We start from the raw sequence: 19,452 nt of genomic DNA, 5'->3' as shown, positions 1-19,452 counted from the left end.
ATGTCAGAAGTCGCAAAGCGTCAACGAGACACATCCAGTACTCCCGAACCCGAAGCGAAACGTCCTTACGTAGACGCCGAAAAGAACGCCGACCACCGCACCTCTTTCTCTTCCGCCACAACTGCCGACAAATCTCCCAGCACCACAAGAACCATGGCTTCCGACACCCTACCGAAGCCGGTCTCTGAGGAGAAGGATGCCGTCGATCTGGGCTCTGTGACCGCAGACGCCACCTCTAGCAACGACATCAAGGTCGACAACGGCTCTGTTTCCAATGGCCATGACGGCGATCAGGTGGCTGGCAGTGCAGGAAGCGTAGGCGACTCTTCCGAAACCCAGGCTACCCAGATCTCGATGCGAACCTTGATCGTCACCAGCGACGCCAGCATCATCATCGGAAAGTCCGGCAAGCACATCAACGAGATCCGTGACAAGAGCAATGCCCGCCTAAACATTGTAAGTGTGCCGTCGAGTAAGCTTTTGCGCCAAGACGCGATGGAGACTGACCCACCGTGCCGTTCTGTACCATGCAGAGCGAAATCATCCCTGGCAACCCTGAACGTATTTTGACCGTCTCTGGTCCCCTGGATGCTGTCAGCAAGGTGAGTACACATGGCTGCCGAGGCGTGCATACAGGCACGACGAATACATGCTGATCACACGTATTGCCAATGTCACTGTGGTTGATGCTACTATATAGGCTTTCGGTCTGATCGTGCGCAGAATCAACGACGAGCCTTTTGACCTTGCGTCGGTGCCCGGTTCCAAGTCGGTCACGATTCGCTTCATCGTGCCCAACTCGCGCATGGGCTCCGTGATTGGCAAGCAAGGCTCCAAGATCAAGGAGATTCAGGAGGCTTCGGGTGCTCGACTCACTGCTGGCGAGGCTATGCTTCCCGGCTCGACGGAGCGTGTACTCTCAATTTCTGGTGTCGCCGATGCGGTGCACATTGCGGTGTACTACGTCGGGAGCATTTTGCTCGAGCACCCGGACCGCAACGCCAACAATCTCCCGTACCGACCTACTGCCGGTGGACCATCGACGCGAGCCGGCGCGGCTGGAGCCAACCCGTACGCGGCGCCTCAGCAGCCGTTCGGGTATGGAGCACCAGCGGCTGGGTTTGGAGGTGCTCCCGCGGGTGCTGGTGGAGCACCGCAGCTTCCACCCGGCTCGCAGACGCAGCAGATCTTCATCCCGAACGATTTGGTGGGTTGCATTATCGGCAAGGGCGGATCCAAGATTAACGAGATCAGGAGCATGAGTGCGAGCCACATTAAGATCATGGAGCCTGGTGCGGGCATCGCAGCAGGTGGTAGTGGAAACGAGAGGCTCGTTACCATCACTGGTCCGCCACCCAACATTCAGATGGCCGTCTCGCTGCTGTATCAGAGACTCGAGCAGGAAAAGATGCGTCTGGCACAGGGGGGTGCGCCCTGAGAAGCTTGCGAGACGACTTGCAATGTGACTTGGCAAAATACGTTACCGCGAACTACGCTTAGCAGCGCGATGCAGCTTTGTAAAATAAGAACAGGCTTTCAAAGAAAAAAAAAAACCCCCCAGACACACACAATCAGCGTGACGTGGTTGGTCATGGAAAATCGTGAATCACGAATGGCGAATGTTGCAAGTGCACAGACACGACCGCGCACGTGGTCGTGGTGTTGGGCGTGGGTGCAAAAGTTGGAGGAATGAGATTGACGAGTGACGAATGCTAGGAGGGGGGAGGGGCGCGGCGCATGAGGGTTTTGATTCTGGTGAGTTCGTCGGTGAGGTACTGGAGTTTATCTGTAATGTGATGAGATTCACGTTGTTCGAATGCATCGAGTTGCGAGCGGAGCGGTTGCAGTTGTGCGTCTAAGTAAGCGCACATTTGGGAGTTGAGGTCTGTGATCTGGGCTACGAGGTTGCAGGGGGCGAGTGATTCGGCTGGATCAGCAGTGGACGTGGTGACGAGTAGACGTTGTTTGAAAGTGCGTAGGTCGTCGACCTCGTTCTTCAGGCGTTGCATCGCCAAACTGTGTTCCTCCCTCAACGCCCTAACTTGGTCCACCATGCTCGTTCTCACCGTCTTCCATTCGGTGCCCAACGCATCATACTGCTGCTCTGCCCTACTCCTCCTCATCCTCTCCTTGCCCAGTTCCTCCTCCACCTCCCTGATGCGTGTACCCCACTCGCGCGACGCACGACCGAGCTCCTTGGCCTCGGCTTCTGCCTTCCTAGCGCGCTCGAGCGCCTCCGAGATCTGCCTGTCTTTTCGTGCCAGGATCGTGACCGAGCTATCGTTCTCCAGACGAGCGCGCGACAGCGTCGACCGCATCTCGTCCGCCGCTGCCTGGTACGACGCACACTGCGTCTTGACCGTGGTTAGCGCCTGTCGCGTCGCGTCGAGTAGCAGCTTTGTCTCTGCAAGTTCAGCTGTGAGCGCGCTGATCACCTTACCGGAGGAGCGCGCAGAGTTCGGCGACATGGACCCCAGCTCAGCCGACGCGAGCGGACGAGACGGCCCGGGTTTGCCCGGCGTGATGCGTGCAGCCGGTGCAAGCATGCCCGTCGCGGCATTCGTCGGGCTGTCACTCGGCGAAGCGGCGGCTGCTGCAAGCTGCTCCGATGTGCTTGGCATCGGTAGCAATGCTGACGCTGCAGAGTCCGCAGCAGGGCTGGCACGTGCCGGCACAGCAGCTTGATCCGTGTCGCTACTCGGCTTGAGTTCAGACTGCATCTGTGCAGCAGGCGTCACAGCCTCGCTCGAGACCACGACAGGCAAACGTGAGGGCGTCTTAGGTTCCACTGCCGCGCTAGTATGAGCGCCAACCAACCTTTCCACCTCTTCCAAACCAGCCCTCTGCTGCTGCTGTTGGACCTGCTCCTCGGCTTGTTTTGTAAGCTCTCCGATTCTCGCATCTCGCCTCTCCAATTCGCTCCTGAGCTGCTCCATCTGCGTCTTGAGCGCCTCGACCTCAGCAACTTTGCTCAGCCCATCACCAGACAAGCCCGTGGGAATATTCGACATGCTCACGTCAAAGCTCTTGTCTACGCTCGTGTCGCTATCGACACGGGCATCGCCGTCCGTCGCCGCAGCGGCCCGTGATGCTAGATCCGCGTCGTCTTCCTCGTGCAGATCGTGCAAGATCTCAAGCCCGAGCAGTGTTTCGTCAATGCTTGCGGTCCACAGTGATGCCCATCGAATGGGAAGCAGCAGCGAGATGGACCGTGTGCGTGCCAGGTTGTGCAGCGCAGAAGCATCGGATGGCGTCAGTTGGCGTGCTGCGGCTGGTTCGAACAAGATGAGCTTGAGAGAGGTGCTGCTGGGAGATAGGAGAGACTCTACATACGGCCTCAACGCTTCGTTTCCGGATGTAGACCGCGCCGATCCAACGTATACTGCATCTGGTTTTGTGGAGGAGATCAAGTGCGACAGACCAGCTACGTCGAGCCGTGTTGAGTGAAGCGTCTCGGTTGGATCTGTCGATCCCGGTGTCGTAGTCAGCAGAAGCGAAGGCGACGCTCTGCCGACCAGTCCGCCAGCCCTCGAAGGAGCTGCCTGAGTGGCTAGTGTGGTGAATGCTAGGTGAACTATGCGCGATGAGTTGGTTGCACTTGACTGCTCTTTCATTGGCGTTGGCGGATCGACCATTGACCAGCTTCCCGATGTCGACAGAGCAGTTGCAGAACTTGGAGGGTGGAAAGCATGTGCGCCAGATACACTACCACCAGCTGCTCTCAAACGAGACATGAAGCCTCTTTTGCCGATGCTTGCGGTGTTGCCACCTTGATTCTGTAACGACATTCTCCTGTCCTTGTCCCTTGCGTTCTCCTCGGCTGCAGCAGCAGATGAAGCCAGCCCATTCTCGTACTTGCTCGCCTGCGAGCGCACATTTGAGCTCGCCGAGACTATCCTTGACGAGGCAATGTTGGTGGATTCTCTGAGTTTTTCCGAGCTTGTAGGTGTAGGAGACGATGATCCGGTTGGTAGCTGATTCGGGTCTGACGGTGTGGTATAGAGTGTGCGTAGAAAGGGGAGCGCACGTTCATCTGCATCGAGGACGAGCCAGGTTGGGATCGAAGAGGCGGCGATGGTGGGAGTTGGCGGGGTTGAAGAAGACGACGAGATAAGCTTTCGTGACTTGGCCACGGAAGAGTCACGTAAGGTGAGCGAGGATGGACCCGAGTCTTGAGATGAAGAGCCTGATCGCGATCGCAGCGGAACAGCCGAGCTGGTAAGGATGGTCATGAGGGTGATGGTGATTGTGATTGTGATGGGGTTGGTGGGAGAAGGCGCATCGGTTGAGGATTCGCGTTGTTGCTGTCACGTCGCTTGTCGGATGCTCCGAGGCGTGAGATGGTTGGACGTGAGAATCAAGAGTCGTAGTGTCAGCCTCACTGCTCGCTCTTTCCGAACCAGAGCAAGTCAGAAAAGACGCGATCGTGGCTCGGCTGAGACACGCAAGGCCAATGCTGTGGGCTCCAGAGGATCCAGTCGGAGATGCAGCTGTGTAGATCAAAATGCTTTCGAGTCACGAGACGAAGGGCAGAAATGGTCAGAGGTAGTCGCTCGTCAACAAGCGCTCAGCCACGGAACGGGAAAGAAAGCTTCACGGTTGTGCCAGTACTTTGGAAAGCTTCATCACAAAGCTTGTCTCTGTGCTCATGTCTGCTGGCTGTGAGTCAGTCACGAGTGCTGAGTTAGGTTGCTGCGTGTCGGTGCGTGCGCCTGCGTGTGTTGCATCTCTAGAGAAAAGCAAGGCATGACAACAACACGCTCTGCACAGCTCCGTCCATGCTCTCGTCCGCGCTTTCTTGACTTTCTATTGGGAACGATTCGTGATTCGTGATTTGTGATTCACATTCACGATTTGTTTTTCTGATCAAAGCGTGAAGGCAACACCAACACCAACACGCAAGATTCACGATTCACGATGCACGATTCACGATTCGTGATTTTTGCACATGCGTGATTTCTTTTGAGAACATTACGTGAACGGTGTAACACTCTTTTTGCATAAAACCCCCACCTCGTGCCTCGTGCATATGGGCTTCACCTTTCTTGCCGGCAAACGTCGTCGAGTTTTCATGATTCTCGATTCCTGGTCTTGGTTGCAAACTCGGTCTGATTGGCTGACAACACAATCGCAAGAGAAGCAGCTTGGATGAACGCATGCATGTATTTCTCATAAGCGCACAATCGTGAATGTGTCGATGGGCCACAACGTGCGAATTTACAAGAGCGTCGAGACCAGGCTCTTGCTAAACAGCCTAACATTACCGTTCGACTCGACCAGCTTTTCCAGGAAGAGCTCGTCGTTCACCGCGCTCCAGTATCTCCTTTCGTCCCTGAGCTGCGCAAAGATCGCGGCCGCCTCCTCCTTGGTAAGCGGCTTGGAGGTGTCTACCACATCGGCGTGCTTGACCACTTTGCGAGCGTGTTCGAGGTGATGTGCGTTGAGTTTGGTGTAAGCGTTGATGGCCTGCGTCAACAACTTTGACGTGCCATCGGACGACGATTTCTCGGAAAGCGCGTTTTGCAGTTCGGGTGGGGAAGGAAATTCGGTGTGCGTCGTGGACAGTGCTGCAATGAAGACTCCTCGGCTGATGGCGGATGAGGGCGAGATGAGCAGAGATAGCAATGCGCGCGGTATACCAAGCTCGAACGATTCCAGGTTGATAAAGTCAGGGTCCTTGTAGAGCGACGTACGGAAGAGCGCTTGCGCATCGTCAACTGCTACCAAGACTGGACGTTCGCTCTGACTGGACAGCGTCTTGAAAACGGCTTCGAGCAATGTCTGCTTGGCCGCTGCAGAAGACGAGTCATCCATCCCCCGCTTCAGAAGCGTCTCGAGTGGGGTTCCTGCGTCGATCTTGCTTCCGTCAACTTCGACTGCCTCTGCAGATTTAATCTGCTTCGCAGCTGCACCATTGACCTTGAGAATAGCTTCCAACAGCTGTGTGGTAGCTTCCGGTTGCAGGTATGCCTGGTGCTGAGCGTTGTAAGTGTAGAGAGTGGACGAGTTGATCAAGTTGATGGCCCTGGGTACCGAGACGACCACCCAACCATCGTCCAGAGCGTAGGCGATCGACTGTGCTAGCAACATTGATTTTCCGCTCCCTCCTCTTCCATCCAACACGATGCTTTCACCCTTCATTGCCTTGGACGCCGCATCGAGCTTGTCCAGCAATTCCAGCGTCTGCTTGCGCACCAACGAGCGCGGCTTCGGTTGGTTTGCAAGCTCCCTTTCGAGCCCCTGTGGCAGTCCGAATGCTTTGAAAGCCGAGAGTGTCTGGTCGTTGAATGCATACGTTTGCGCAGCCGATGTAGCAGTAAGGCTTTCGGCGTGAAGCAGCGGCAGGTGCGACATATCCGGAGCATCGACATGGAACTCGGATGTCTTGGAAAGACCAGCAGACGAGTCGGCACCACCTTTACGACGACCACCGGTAGATCTTGGACCCGAATGGGTGGCCTTTTTCTTGACAACGGCCTTCTTCTTGACCTGTGCTGGCTTCTTGGCTGCTGCACATGCGACAGCCGAGGTCACGAACGTGCGAGGAGCATTACTCGGGCCAACCAGAGCAGTGGCCTGCTGGGAAAGCAGCCCGAATGCGCTACCGAGCCGCGGGATGAACGCCATGCTGTATGCTTGCGTGCGGATGCCGAGAGGTTGGTGTTGTACGGAACGATTGCGAGGACCATGGCGAGAAACACGACGCTCAGGCTCGACAAGGTCAGGATTGGAAGAAAGTTGCAAAGCGGAAAATCGGTTTGCAGCGAGCTACATCGGAACCGATTCTTTTTTAAAAATTTCCCGATTTGGTGCCAAAAAGGTCGCGTGCATCGGGAGTGAATCGATCTGGTTCAGTTGGAGCAAAGATGCACGCGGATGGGCCACTTGGATCGATGAAATCCCATTCGAGTCGAGTTGGAGGTGCACAGATAGGCTGTGATCGTCACCGTGGTTTGTCACTTGGCACACGATCCTCTTTCCTCCTTCTTCCCACCCCCCCTGTACCCTAGCTCTGGGAGTCGACTGCTAGTCCTTCCAGTATTACAAGCACCGTCCCATCATGGCTACCCAAGTGCACCAGCTCTCGCTGGGCCCGCTCACTGCGCACTCTTTCAATGCTGACCGCACCAAGGTCGCCGTGTCGCCCAATTCAAACGTCGTTCACATCTACGCGCAATCTTCCACCGGATGGACGCTCGAGCATACGCTTGCTGAGCATGACAAGCTGGTTACCGGAATCGACTGGGCACCTTCGTCGAACCGCATCGTGACGTGCTCGCAAGACCGCAACGCGTACGTGTGGCAGCTTCAGCCCGACTCGCAGACCGGTGCGCAGGTGTGGAAGCCTACGCTGGTGCTGTTGCGTCTGAATCGTGCTGCTACGTATGTGCGATGGAGCCCCAAGGAGGACAAGTTCGCGGTAGCTTCCGGGGCACGCATCATCAGTGTCTGCTCGTTTGAGGAGGACAACGACTGGTGGGTTGCTAAGCACATCAAGCGTCCGCTCAGGTCGACGGTGCTCTCGCTCGACTGGCACGAGAACAACGTGCTTCTCGCTGCGGGTTGTGCCGATATGAAGGCGAGGGTGTTTAGTGCTTACATCAAGGGTGTGGATGCTAAACCGCCCGCGAGCGTCTGGGGTGAGAGGCTGCCGTTTGGCACAGTTTGCGGCGAGTTTTCGACGCCTAGCGGTGGATGGGTGCATGGTGTCAGCTTCAGCCCTAGCGGTGATGTGCTTGGCTTTGTCGGTCACGATTCGAGCTTGACCGTGGTCTACCCGAGTGGACCTGAACAGCCGCCCGCTGCGGTGCACGTGATTCGCTCGCCAACACTTCCGTACGTGACACTCACGTTTATCAACGAGAACCAGCTGATTGCGGCGGGACACGATTGCCAGCCCGTGCTGTTCCAGGGCGATGCTGAAACTGGTTGGTCGATTGTCAAGTCGCTCGATGCCGCGGGCGCTGCTGCGTCCAAGGGCGCTCCGCCCCCTCCGCCTCCCAAAGCTGCTGGTCTCGCCGGTCCGGGTAGGCTGAACAACGAGGCGTTCAACCGGTTCAAGTCGGCCGACAGTCGCGGTGGTGCTTCCTCGCCTGCAGTGGCTGCCGGTGCTGGTGCAAGCATCGCAGGCGCGCTCGGCGCCGTAGCCGGTGCCAGCGTTGGCGCCGACGGCGAACTCCACACCACCCACCAGAACACCATCACCAGCGTCCGACCCTTCTCTGGTGCCAAAAACGCCATCGACCATATCTCATCCTCCGGCGTAGACGGTAGACTGTGCATCTTTGCTGTCGCTCACGGAACCCCGGTCGCCGGTATCCAGAAAGGCTTGTCTAGTTTGCAGCTGTAATGCTCATCGTCCCGCTCGCAACGTGCTTCCGCTCTCCTGCATTTGTAGTTCCAGAGCGCGTCTGAAGATTCCAATTCAACCCTTGAACGCTCGCCGCGAGACTTGTCGCGCCAGCACACGTGCTTGCCGTCTCGAGAATCGAGGCATTAGCCTACCCAGCATCGCACAGCACACACCGCTTGACGAGAGAAAACACTAGATAAAGAGCGACTAGAATACAGCAGAAAGTGGCAAGTAACGACAGTCATGAGTAAGATATAAAAAGAGGAGGATACGGATCATGCTAGGGAAAGGGGGAAAATGCTAGGGTTGTAGACGACAAAGGATGCAGAATGAATGCAAACACGAATGAGAATCAGAAATGCAAAGACGAACGGAGAATTGGGAGAAGCGAATTTAAAGTGAAGCTTGGTTGGGCTCTTGCAGTTTCGCAGCGCGTTCCTTCCAGGCTCTGTGGACCCATGGGTGATCTCTGATCTGAGAGATGGTGGCACGACGTTCAGGGTCGACGTCGAGACACATGAGAAGAAGGTTTAGTGCGTCGGCGGACCAAGCACCCTTGGGCTTGCTGATTTGACCTTTGATCGCAGCGGCTGGGTCGGCGAAGGGACACTGACCACTCAGTAGGATCGAGAGCAGAACGCCAAGCGACCAGATCTCGGCATGCGGCGCACGGTACGGTCGACCTTGCAAGATCTCAGGACTGGCAAAAGTCATGGTTCCGAAGAACCGATTAAAGTACGGCTGCGGCTTGCGAACGTCAGTGATCACTGCCGAGCCAAAGTCGATGAGCTTGACGTTAAAGTCGGCATCGACGACGCAGTTTTCGTCCTTGATGTCGCGATGACAGATGCCGATCCGATCCAGATGCCAGACGGTCTCGACGACCTGTGCAAAGACCCATTGAGCCTGCTCCTCGGTCAACTTGGAGTGCTGTTCGATGCACTCGAACAGATCGCGGCTCGATCGGCGCATCATGGGCGCCGGACGAAGCGCGTTTATGGGCGCGACAGGCTCGGAAGCTGGTGGTTGCCAGGGCGTACCGTGCAGCTCCATGACCAGGTAGAAAAATTGGTGGTCGTCAAATAGATCGATAAACTTGACCACACCAGGATGGTCCACCACCTTGAGCACAAACGCCTCCATGGGAATCACGCCGAGCTTGGGGTCGCGCACCCAGCCGTGGGCAGGCACTTTCTTTTTGAAGATAAACTTGACCGCCACGGGCAAGCCATCGGTGTTGCGCCTGGCGGCGACAACAAATCCGAACCCACCGCTGCCAAGCTCGTCTCCGATTGTGTACAAAGAAGCAAAGCGAGGATGCAATTCGTGGTCGGCCAAGTGGCGTGCCGAGACCGTCTGTGCGGGCGGCGGGAGCGGAGCGCTAAACGACTTTTCCATGGCAGGCGCTTTGAGTGCGTCGCACGGCGATAGCAGCGAAGCATCGGGTTTTGGCGAGGCGACGCCCAGTTGAGAATCGGACGCCTCGGGCAGCATCGGCTCGGGGCTCAGACGCTGGTCGATTTCGACCTCGGTGTCGTCGTCAGCAAACGAAATCTTCATGGCAGGCGCCGAAAGCGGCTGCGGGCTGGTCGGGTTGGCATGGAGACTTTGCGAATCGGTGGGGAAAGCCTTGTCGAGGTTGAATGGCTTTGGAATCGCCTTTGGGCGTGTGTTTGACTTGAAGCGATTGGCGCTGAAGGAACGCGAGAGATCGGCCCCACCACCGAGAAGACTCTCTTTGGCTCGTAGCTTTTTGCTGCTAGACGACGAAACGCTGCTGCTGGGACTGCTCGATCTGCGTTGTGTGATGATCGAAGCTTCTTCTGGCAAGCTCTTGGCCAAGATGAGCGGCGAGTAGGGAGGAGTGAGGAGTGTCGACGGCGAGCCAGGATTGTGAGCAGGCGACAGCTCTTGTGCTCGACGTGGAAGGGGAGAACCAGTGGACGAGGTGTTTTCGTTGCTCTTGGACTTTCCGCGCATGCTGACGCTGGCAAACTCACGCGACAGTGGCGACATGCCAAGCGAGCCATGTCGCTGAAGGGGAGCGCGGACAGGCTTGGCCTGGCGGGGTGTGGAGAGGATGGGGAAAGGCAAGGATGTACGACAAGATTGAGGCGAGGTGGATGGGTCGCGCTGCTCGCCTCGGGCGATGCGCTTGCTTTGTTCGGCCTCCATCATCGAGGCTACAAGGGGTGTAGGAGGTAAGAAGGGACTGACTGGTGCACCCGTGGCGGCGCCATCGCGAGCGCCAAAGAAGAGGCTTCCGCCGGGTGTTTGAGGAAAGTTGGGACGTGCGAACGCCGAGGGGGCCAGGGCGGGAAGAGTCAGTTTGGGCTTGTTGGGACGATTGAGCGGGGACGAAGGCGAGGCAATGGACAAGGCATGTACGCCCGTCGGAGCGAGACTCTTCGGAGAGACTTGCTGCGAGGATGGCGGCGCGCCGGCGTGGGCTGATGACGGATATGAGGCATCTTCGACAATGGCCATATCGGAAGGGTTGGAGGCTGGGCGAGCTTTTCGTGCGGCGAGCGCTTCGGCGAGCAAGTTCTTGTTAAGATGGGATGCGAGGTGTGCGGGCTGCTTGTGGAGGCCAAGACTGTTGAAGGATCCGTTGGGATCGTAGAGGTGGTTTGCAGCGAGGCTAGGCTTGAGCGGGGTGCGGAGGTCAAAGCTCGAGACCGAGCCGAGCGACTGGCTGAGCTCTGGCTCAAAATCTCCGGAGCTGCTTGATGAGGAGATGGAGTGATTAGAGAGGGACGAGACCATGTTGGTCATGACACGGTTTGGTTTGAGTGGAGCGGCAATGCGGATCTCATCTGCATCACACTCCATATCCTCGGCAGGATTCCATGCATCTTTGGCAGCATCCATGTGGTGTTGAAGCGCATGTGGTTGCGGAGTCAAGCTGGACGCCATCATCTGCACATGCCAAGAACAGCAGAAAGGAGTGAAAAAGAGCAGAGGTAAGGACATGGCACAAGGATCATCATGAACGCGGGTCGAGGATCGTTGAGCGGGACATACCATGATTGACGGGGCGGTGACGGAGGATAGATGGTGGTCACGCGGCAGTCGAGTGCATGTGCAAGCAAGATGTCAAGAGGGCTGAAACAGAGAGAATGTGAAGGCGGACGCGGGCAGCGAAGGATGGGTTGGCTAGCAGTGCGAGCTATGCAAGCGGTGCGACGTTAGCGGTGGCTCCAACCTTGGCGATGCTAGTGGGCAGATGTTACGACTGGTCGCGGTGGTGGAGGTCAGAGGGGCTATGTGAGAAGAACGGGATGAATAAATGCGAGCGCAACGCGAGGTGACGCAGGCGGTTTGTATTGATGGGGCTACGAGGTGTCGCAGGATGAGAAGAAGCCGAGTTGTGCTGTATGGAATTGAAGCGATGGCTCTGACGAGAAGAGCAGGTGGGTGCTATGGAGAGCAAAGAGGTTGGTAGTTGGTGGTCGCGATGGTGGTGGTGGAAGAAGGAAAGAAAGATGGTGATGCCAGCAGCGAGGTTCCAAGATGAGGAAGGAGGAGCCAATGTCAGGACTGTCACTGTCGAAGACTTGTCAGGAGGATCGAGCGAGCTTTAGCATGTACAGACTTGGATTCGCGGACTGGCAGCGAACTTGCATGTCAGGCGAGGCAGGCACCAACAGACGACAAGAGAATAGCTGGGTGTGCTTGGGTATGAAGGTATGCACACTGGTGCCTCTTAGCACGAGCTGACTGTATTGCGACTAAGTTGATGACAGATCAGTGCACTGATGGAGCGGAGTGAGTGACTGGCCAAAGAATCAAGCAAGAATCACGAATGCAAGAGATCGAGAATGCCAGGTCCGAAGCGCGGGGGTCTAGCCATGCTACTACCTAACGGAGGCGGACGGCGATTTGTGTGCAGAGAGCTACAAGATTCACGAATCACCGAAAGTGACCAATGCTAGCTCGACAAGACCAAGGTTGTCACTGCGTTGTTGATCAACGAGACACGATCGACTAGGCACAAGCGGACAGCAGTAGCAGCACCAGCAAGAGGCAGAGAGAGAGAGAGAGAGAGAGAGGGGAGAGGAGAGGAGAGAGGCAAAGCGCATCGCGAGGCGAGGGCGCATAAGTTGTCACTGTCGAACGAATCGAGGAATCGAGGCAAAACAGGGGTTTCAATGCGATTATTCAGTGGGAATCGTGAGCCGTGAATTTTAAAGAGCATGCGAAACAGCATCAAGTTATCAATAAAGCTGCTGCGCTGCTCAGCGGGAAAATCGTGAATGCCCAGAAATTCACAAATAATAATAACATACGTGATTGTCAGAAATCGTAAATGCAAACCGGGGGCTGTGGAATGGAATGTCTGGGTGCGTGCGGATCAGAGACAGAGGAAAGTGCAATTAAGATATTATTTAAAATTGATCATATTAAAAAATAACATTCTTTAAGACATTTATTCATCGTACCGTAACAGGGGAGCCAGACGCAAGCGAGAAAAGCAGGATCCGGGGTCTGAGACTGAAATGTAACGCGAAGATCGGAGGCACAACAGCTTTTCAGCCGCTGACGCTGTCCGAATTCGCTGACGCAACCCCTCTCCACTCACACCCAAGAGTGCGTCCGAAAGCCACTCGTGACTGTCGCGTGTGTATTCCGTCTACAGTTCATCTTCACAGTCCGCTGTCCCAGATCGGTTCAATAGGCTTGCTCGTAGCCGCCTCGTCGTTTAAAGCTGCAAAGGTAAGGGAAATAAACTTGTGCGTTCGCTCATAAGTTAATGGTGAATTTCAACTAATTTTTACTTGAACCATCGCGAGCGAATCGTGAAATTGCCGCACTTCTACTCACACTCACTCGAAAACGCGAGCCAGGTGCAATTATCATCGACACGCTCACAAACACACACCAACACTCGCTTGTGCTTCCCAATACAAGATTGGCATGCTTCGATCAACGCCGTGGCATGATCGTCATCACTCTCCCCTGTCGATCCTCGCGACAGGCATCTATCTCTTCAACACCTTGCGAAGCGTAGAACAAGAGTGCTCATTAAGACCGAAATGCCAGAGAGGGGCATTCTCACCTCGATCGGCCTCGTTTGATCGTCCAGTTTGGGATGGGCGACGAGCTGTGCTGCAGCGGCCATCCGTGTCATGTCGCCTGCCACAGTTCGTTTTCTGCAACCCTCCTCCTCCTAGAAACCTGCTGCTGCACCTGCTTGAGCTACTTTGTCTCTGCACAAGACGTGTGCCCTTGCTTCGCTTGCAAGTTTACCCCGCGATTGGCTCGACATTCGCCTGGCTGAACTGGATGCCCACTTCACTCTCACCATCCAAAGCACAAATGGCATATTATCCAAGAGCGAATCGCTGCTGTCTCGTTTTGTCCGCTCCCCCAATCGGTTTCGGTTGTCGGTGCATTTGCTTGCAAGGCGTAGTGACATGACCATCGCCTCGTCGTCCATCAACTGCTCTCGTGCTTTTTGTCAAGCTCAACCTTTATCTTCTACCATCGATACGCTGTACCAGCAGACACCCTCTTGCTCCAAGCATTGAGCATGCAGCGGTTCGTACCAACACATGCGTTAGCCTCGGTCTCGGATATTGGCGAAATTGCATCGGCTGTAACACGAAAAATCATAAGCCGTACTCCTGAGAAATTTGCACGTCCACGCTGTGCAGAAAACAGCTGTGCAGAAGACAGTTTGCAGCAGACGACAGCCGAGACGTACTACCTCGCTTGCTTCAGCTTGGTGTCAAAACCTGTCACGGAGTCGTGAGTTTCGGTACCAACCCGACCGACTTAACTTACAGTAGCTGTCACCGTTTTTCCAGCGCTGTACGATCGCATCTCGCTAGCTTTGCAGTCTCGAAACATGCGAGTGCAGCTGCATCATCACTGCCTCGCAAGTCTAGGCCGCTCGTCGCTATCAACCCTGAATTCCATCTGCAAGTGGCAGAGCTTCCACTTCTGCGCGTGCTAAAATCACACTTTCGTTTTCGTGATTTACAACCAGGCTGCTTGTTGGCCCACGATCTTAAGCATCGGCATTGTTTTAACTGCTCCCGCCAACGTCGGTGGTTCGATTCACAATTTAAGCGCCAAACGCACCATCCGGGCTATTCGTGTATCTTTCGTGATCGTAATCGGCAAGAGCTACTGCTTGACATCGATCACCCATTGGAGTTCGCCAAGTGTTTGTCGTCTGCATCTGCAGCCTCACACTTGTTCTCGCCAAGTAAAGGCCCTGCCATCGCCTCGTTGGAGCAATGTTGCACTTTGTCAGCTGTCTCGCATCCGAGATTCCTCGCATTCAAGACTTCTGGCCCTGGTTTCGATCCTCCAGCTCCATCAACCATTTTGCACCCCCTTTCGATCTTCGACGTCGGAAAATGAACTGAGCGCGCGTGTGTGGCGGAATGCGGATCGTTCGCGATCGAGCTGTGCAATAATATAAGGCTTGCTCTGCGGGCCTTTAAGTCGGTGCCTTTCCTAGCTTGGAAATTCACGGTCTTCTTTATTCTTCTTCTTTTTCTTTTTCTTCGAACCATCGGCAGGTCGTCGGAGTTGATACAGACCGCGATCTTGACCAGATTTGATGCGACAAGCGCTTTCCCTGTGGTAGCTTGCTCGACAGCATACCACCTAGCCAGTCACGTCCCAAGAATCACCTGCGAGAACCGAGTCGGAGGCTCAAACCAAGCTTGATGCCCTTACACCCGGTAGACAAGAGACTCGGAAAGGCGACAGGCTCGTGTTGAAACAAGTCAGTCTCGGCGACGTCGTCGTCATCCGGCAGTCACCAATTCAGACCGCAACCTCTCCTCCTTTCCCCCTTCGCGCTGTTGTCAGCAGAGTCTGGCTGTCTGGCACGGCCGCAAATCCGTAGAGCATTCTCGTTGTCGTGCAGTCTCACCCGACCGAGCTATATCGGGCCACCCGCCAAAGCTTTTTTCAGTCTCCAGCATCACGAATGTGCCAATGATTCAACAGTGTCACGTGTCCATGTTTTGCTCATCGCTTTAGCTCGCGTGGATGTCGGCGCCAGCAGCATGCAACGTCCATTCCAGTGGCAGATCGATCGATTCCTAGGTCGTGCCTGATCAGCGGTGTAATATGGAATGCATTTCAGCGAAAATCGGGCCCAGCCGGAAACCTCCATTTACGCGAGACGCAGTCCCATCCAAAAACGCGTCGTTTGACGTGACGTGACATGATGCCAAAGTGCCCAATTCTACTCTCGACCATGGTGCATCGTTTCCCTTTCCCTTTCCCTTTCCCTTTCCCTTTCCCTTTCCCTTTCCCTTTCCCTTTCCCTTTCCCGCTCCCCGATCCCGTTCCCAGGGTCTGTTTCACTATCCACAGATTTTGCTCTGAATATTGATATATATTTTCTGTGCTGTATATATTCGCTGATTAAGTTATATGTTCCTGAGGAGTCTGATACTCAGCTGGATCACGTAAACGTGCCAACATCGTCAAGTCCATTCCCGAAGAAAGGAGTGGACAACATTGCAGGGCTGCACCTCTCTACAGTAACGCTCAAAGACCGAAACGCGCCTCGGGTTTGTTCAAGCACAGGATGCCTCACCAGAACAAGGGGAAAAAGCGACATGATTTCCTCGGCGAGAAGTGCTGGGGTTTTGATTGTTACTTGAATGATCAACAGACGCGAAACTTCGTAGCGGGAGAAAGGGCACTCTAAAAATCCCATCAGCGCGCCCTGGTTTATTTCCCACAACTAAGGTTTGGTTTGCCGCTGGACAATCTTGAATCGCCATTCCAAATTCGATCATTCATGCTTCGTTCCGCCCATTCCCCTCTAGAGGCCCATCAACCTTGAACAGCACTGCAAGAATGATTACGAGAATGCTGGACAATGGCAGTTGATCACTTGACCAGAGGCAAGTGACTTTCCGGTCAAACTCGTCGCGCTAAGACGGAAACTCCGAGACCCTAGATCATTAATTACGATTCAGGATCAAGAATGTGACCACCCATAGTCGCATGGCAGGACAGCGATATGGTAAACGGCCGCAGCGAAAAGCCTCAAACCCAAAAGAGCAGTCCTGGACTACGGCGGAGCGTCCAAGCTAAAAGGCAGAGCAGCGCACAAGGCGACGCGGAAATATCATTCTGTGCTTAGCTAAGTCGGATTCACTCCATGTTCCCACACGGTGCCAATTTCTTTCTGCTGTCACCCCGATGACCCTGATTTCGCTCAGGATGCAATCGCACACGACTCTTACTCACAGTCAAGCTCAAGGCGTGCGAGCCGACTAGAAACAAAGAGGTCTCTATCAACACAGCCAAAAAAAGGGGTCTCGATAGGAGTTGTGGCGAGTCATAGTATACTCCGATGCAGGAGCTCCCCGTTTCTGGCGCGTTGGTTGTACATCTCACACATAATGACGGGAGGGTATTGTGTTGATGCATATCCAGCCTTCCGCCCATCACAAAAATCAATTTGGCGCCGGCGCCATCGACTGGGAGGGACAGATGAAGGCATCAGGTTCAACTCAGATTTGGATGCCTCAAGATGCACGTATCAGAATCACGAGATAGGCGCAAGTCAAGGGTCTTATTTGCAGTACGGAATTGCGACCAGGAGCCTATTTGGCCATACTTACGACTGTAAGTTAGCGCCTGGCAGATTGCAATATTAATAAATGCACCAGGCATGCATAGAATGCGCTTAGGCGAGGATTCACCTTGAATTAAGCATGGCTTATGGTACAGTTCCCCCGCAATTTTCACACGGCTCATTCCTGTCTCAGCTTGGCCCAGCTGCCGATCATTGGGCGACGAGCGCTGAGCCGAGGTGTTCACACCAAGCTTCACCTTTTTGGAAGCGAGAGCGAGTGGATAATTCTGAAATGCGTAACGAGGTCAGGTCCGAGTCAACAGGTTAAGCGTCAACTTGGAGCAGTCGCAGCAGCTGACGAGTGCCCCAAGTCAGGATACCAGCTGGCTCCTCACTGTCCGCTGTAATCAACCAGAAGTTGCGCGCCAAACACGAGAAAACATCGTGGTGCTGTGGGCCAACCGCGATATTCACGATTACAGGCGGAAACTGAAAGTTCGAATCTAGCCACATTCGCTGGGGACATCGAGTTTGGCGGAAACGCCCGACGTAGCTGCTGGCATCCGTTGCTCTCAGCACTCGCCGTTCCCCCCCGCCGCGCAACGCCCAGCCACACTCGCGTATGAAGGACGCCTCATAAGTTACTTAGACGCCGTTCGGCATATGGCTTGAATTGGAGTTTCACCATCACGTAGTTATTGACAATCACGTATTGCATTTTCAATTAAAGTATGGAATCCCCAGCAACTATCGTACTGTATGTGGTAATAATTGAAGTCAAGTTAGTGCTGAAAGAGAGCGGGTTCCATTTTCTAATTGTGTAAACATCGTGCATGGATTTGTCGGTTGAGTTTCAACTTCGCCGAGCTGGTGTGACCCCGACGACGGTCCTACCCAAGCTTCCGTCAGTGCCCGTGAGATACACATCTACAGCAGTATACGGTGCGACCACAGCGACGCTAGTAGTGGACACCATAGATAAGCTTAATTGACCAAGAATGCAGGTACAATACGACTCGACAATCACGATCCAGAGACGCAAAAAGGAAGATTTGGACACTGCTAGTGTCACCACCTCACTTGTTCCTTCATCACTGTACTTTTCCTATCGGAAGCACTGGCGCTGTGGAGCCGCGTTCGAACCAAGCGACACCGAGCAGACCTCGAGATACGACGCTGATAGCGCATCAACGCAGGTTAAAGGGGTGGCTAGCGTCTCGAGCTCACGAGGCGGCTTTGCTGCTGGCAGTCAGAGGGTCCGCGTCCTTTCACTCCTACCTGCATACTTTGTGCTGTATGCCATCCAGGCATGGTGGTTGTCGCGGTAGTCGTTCGCTTGACCTGGATTCCTCAGGTCAAAGTTTGTACTGCTGCCTTGACTCAAGTAATATCACTTGCGGGTTTAACTCGGTATTTACTGCTACGACCATATTCTCGCTTAGCACCAAGCTGTCTCCTCCTTGCGTACCTCCTTGTCCTGTCACCACAACCGCGTGATCATGTAAGTCTCATTCATGCCTCGCCCAAATACCTAGCTACGTTGAGGCTTCCAATTCTCGGGACAAGGATTCCGTCGAAGAAGCTTTGTTCGGCAACCCTCGCGACTGTACTCACGTGTGCTTTGGCGAGGCACGAGGATGCGGTCGAGCCCATTGAGAATGGTTGAGCGTCCAGAACCCGGATCTTGATCCTCGCATATCATACCACATGAGCCGCGGCCCTGTACCATTTGTGGTGATACCTCCTTTGGCCCACATCGAAGCTAGTCACAATCTCTCACGCCAATTATGCTACCAGTAATTCGGCTCAACTAGGAGCAGTTTCTGCTAGCAGAGGGTCGTTCTGAGCGTTGTCGGTCCAGGCCGCCTCGTTTGGCTGTCACTAGTTATAGTAGACTCGGGCAGAAGATACGGTCGTACATGGGAAAGTCAGCAAGGGATAAGCTCGTCCCATCATCAGGCTCGAGCAGTTGAACGCTATTATGGCTGTCCGACATATGCAAGGAGATGCTGAGCTAGGCAGCCCGGTGCAGTGCGGTGACCAGAGAAGCGTTGCGAGGGTAGATTTTTTTTACATTTTTTTTTCCACAAAGCGACTCGGAAGCTGACGGTGCCTTTGCTTGTCCACCTTTCGAAGCTTGTAAGCACCCAACCCAGTCAGACCGGCGAGACTCTTGACTGATATCATCAAATTGACCATATCGCTACTTGAGTGGACCCAACTTCGAAAGCGAACATGGCTTCTTGGTGATGGTTGGCGGCTGTCAATGTTTTGGGGAACACGCCCAGAATGAGTGGACGTCAAAGCTTCTGAGCTCGCCAATTGACATGTTCGCTTTACCCATGCCTCATTGAAGAGATGGATCGTTCATCGTCAACGTCGATATGTAAACATGAATACGTGATTCCGCCAGGATGAGCCTTGTCACAAGTCAGTCAACAATTAGTGATTGTGAATCGCGAATCGTGAATCGTGAAAGTGCGGCTCGCCTACTCAGACAAGATATTCAATTTATGCACGCTCAGCTGAAACTGGTAAG

The 19,452-nt window shown here is 54.6% G+C and overlaps 5 protein-coding genes across 5 annotated transcripts; 2 read left to right on the top strand and 3 right to left on the bottom strand.

Moving 5' to 3' along the window:
• UMAG_11042 (uncharacterized protein) lies at window positions 1-1,438 on the top strand (the record flags this gene model as incomplete). Its single annotated transcript, XM_011394025.1, has 3 exons — window positions 1-456; window positions 534-602; window positions 701-1,438. The coding sequence occupies 3 exons, from the start codon at window positions 1-3 to the stop codon at window positions 1,436-1,438; spliced, it is 1,263 nt and encodes a 420-aa protein (XP_011392327.1).
• Window positions 1,439-1,712: 274 nt separating this feature from the next.
• UMAG_05908 (uncharacterized protein) lies at window positions 1,713-4,232 on the bottom strand (the record flags this gene model as incomplete). The annotated part of the gene is made up of 1 exon (XM_011393947.1): window positions 1,713-4,232. The coding sequence occupies one exon, from the start codon at window positions 4,230-4,232 to the stop codon at window positions 1,713-1,715; it is 2,520 nt and encodes an 839-aa protein (XP_011392249.1).
• A 985-nt stretch (window positions 4,233-5,217) lies between these two features.
• On the bottom strand, window positions 5,218-6,627 carry UMAG_05907 (mitochondrial 37S ribosomal protein mS29; the record flags this gene model as incomplete). Its single annotated transcript, XM_011393946.1, has 1 exon — window positions 5,218-6,627. One exon carries the CDS (start codon window positions 6,625-6,627, stop codon window positions 5,218-5,220), a length of 1,410 nt encoding a protein of 469 aa, XP_011392248.1.
• A 433-nt stretch (window positions 6,628-7,060) lies between these two features.
• UMAG_05906 (putative arp2/3 protein complex, subunit sop2) lies at window positions 7,061-8,350 on the top strand (the record flags this gene model as incomplete). The annotated part of the gene is made up of 1 exon (XM_011393945.1): window positions 7,061-8,350. The coding sequence occupies one exon, from the start codon at window positions 7,061-7,063 to the stop codon at window positions 8,348-8,350; it is 1,290 nt and encodes a 429-aa protein (XP_011392247.1).
• Window positions 8,351-8,746: 396 nt separating this feature from the next.
• Window positions 8,747-11,380, bottom strand: UMAG_11041 (uncharacterized protein; the record flags this gene model as incomplete). Its single annotated transcript, XM_011394024.1, has 2 exons — window positions 8,747-11,272; window positions 11,378-11,380. 2 exons carry the CDS (start codon window positions 11,378-11,380, stop codon window positions 8,747-8,749), a joined length of 2,529 nt encoding a protein of 842 aa, XP_011392326.1.
• Window positions 11,381-19,452: the final 8,072 nt, after the last annotated feature.

Source organism: Mycosarcoma maydis, chromosome 20, assembly GCF_000328475.2.
Source record: "Mycosarcoma maydis chromosome 20, whole genome shotgun sequence".
Lineage (NCBI taxonomy): Eukaryota > Fungi > Basidiomycota > Ustilaginomycetes > Ustilaginales > Mycosarcoma > Mycosarcoma maydis.
The sequence above is the reverse complement of the archived record's forward strand: the minus strand, read 5'-3'. Positions and strand labels throughout refer to the sequence as shown.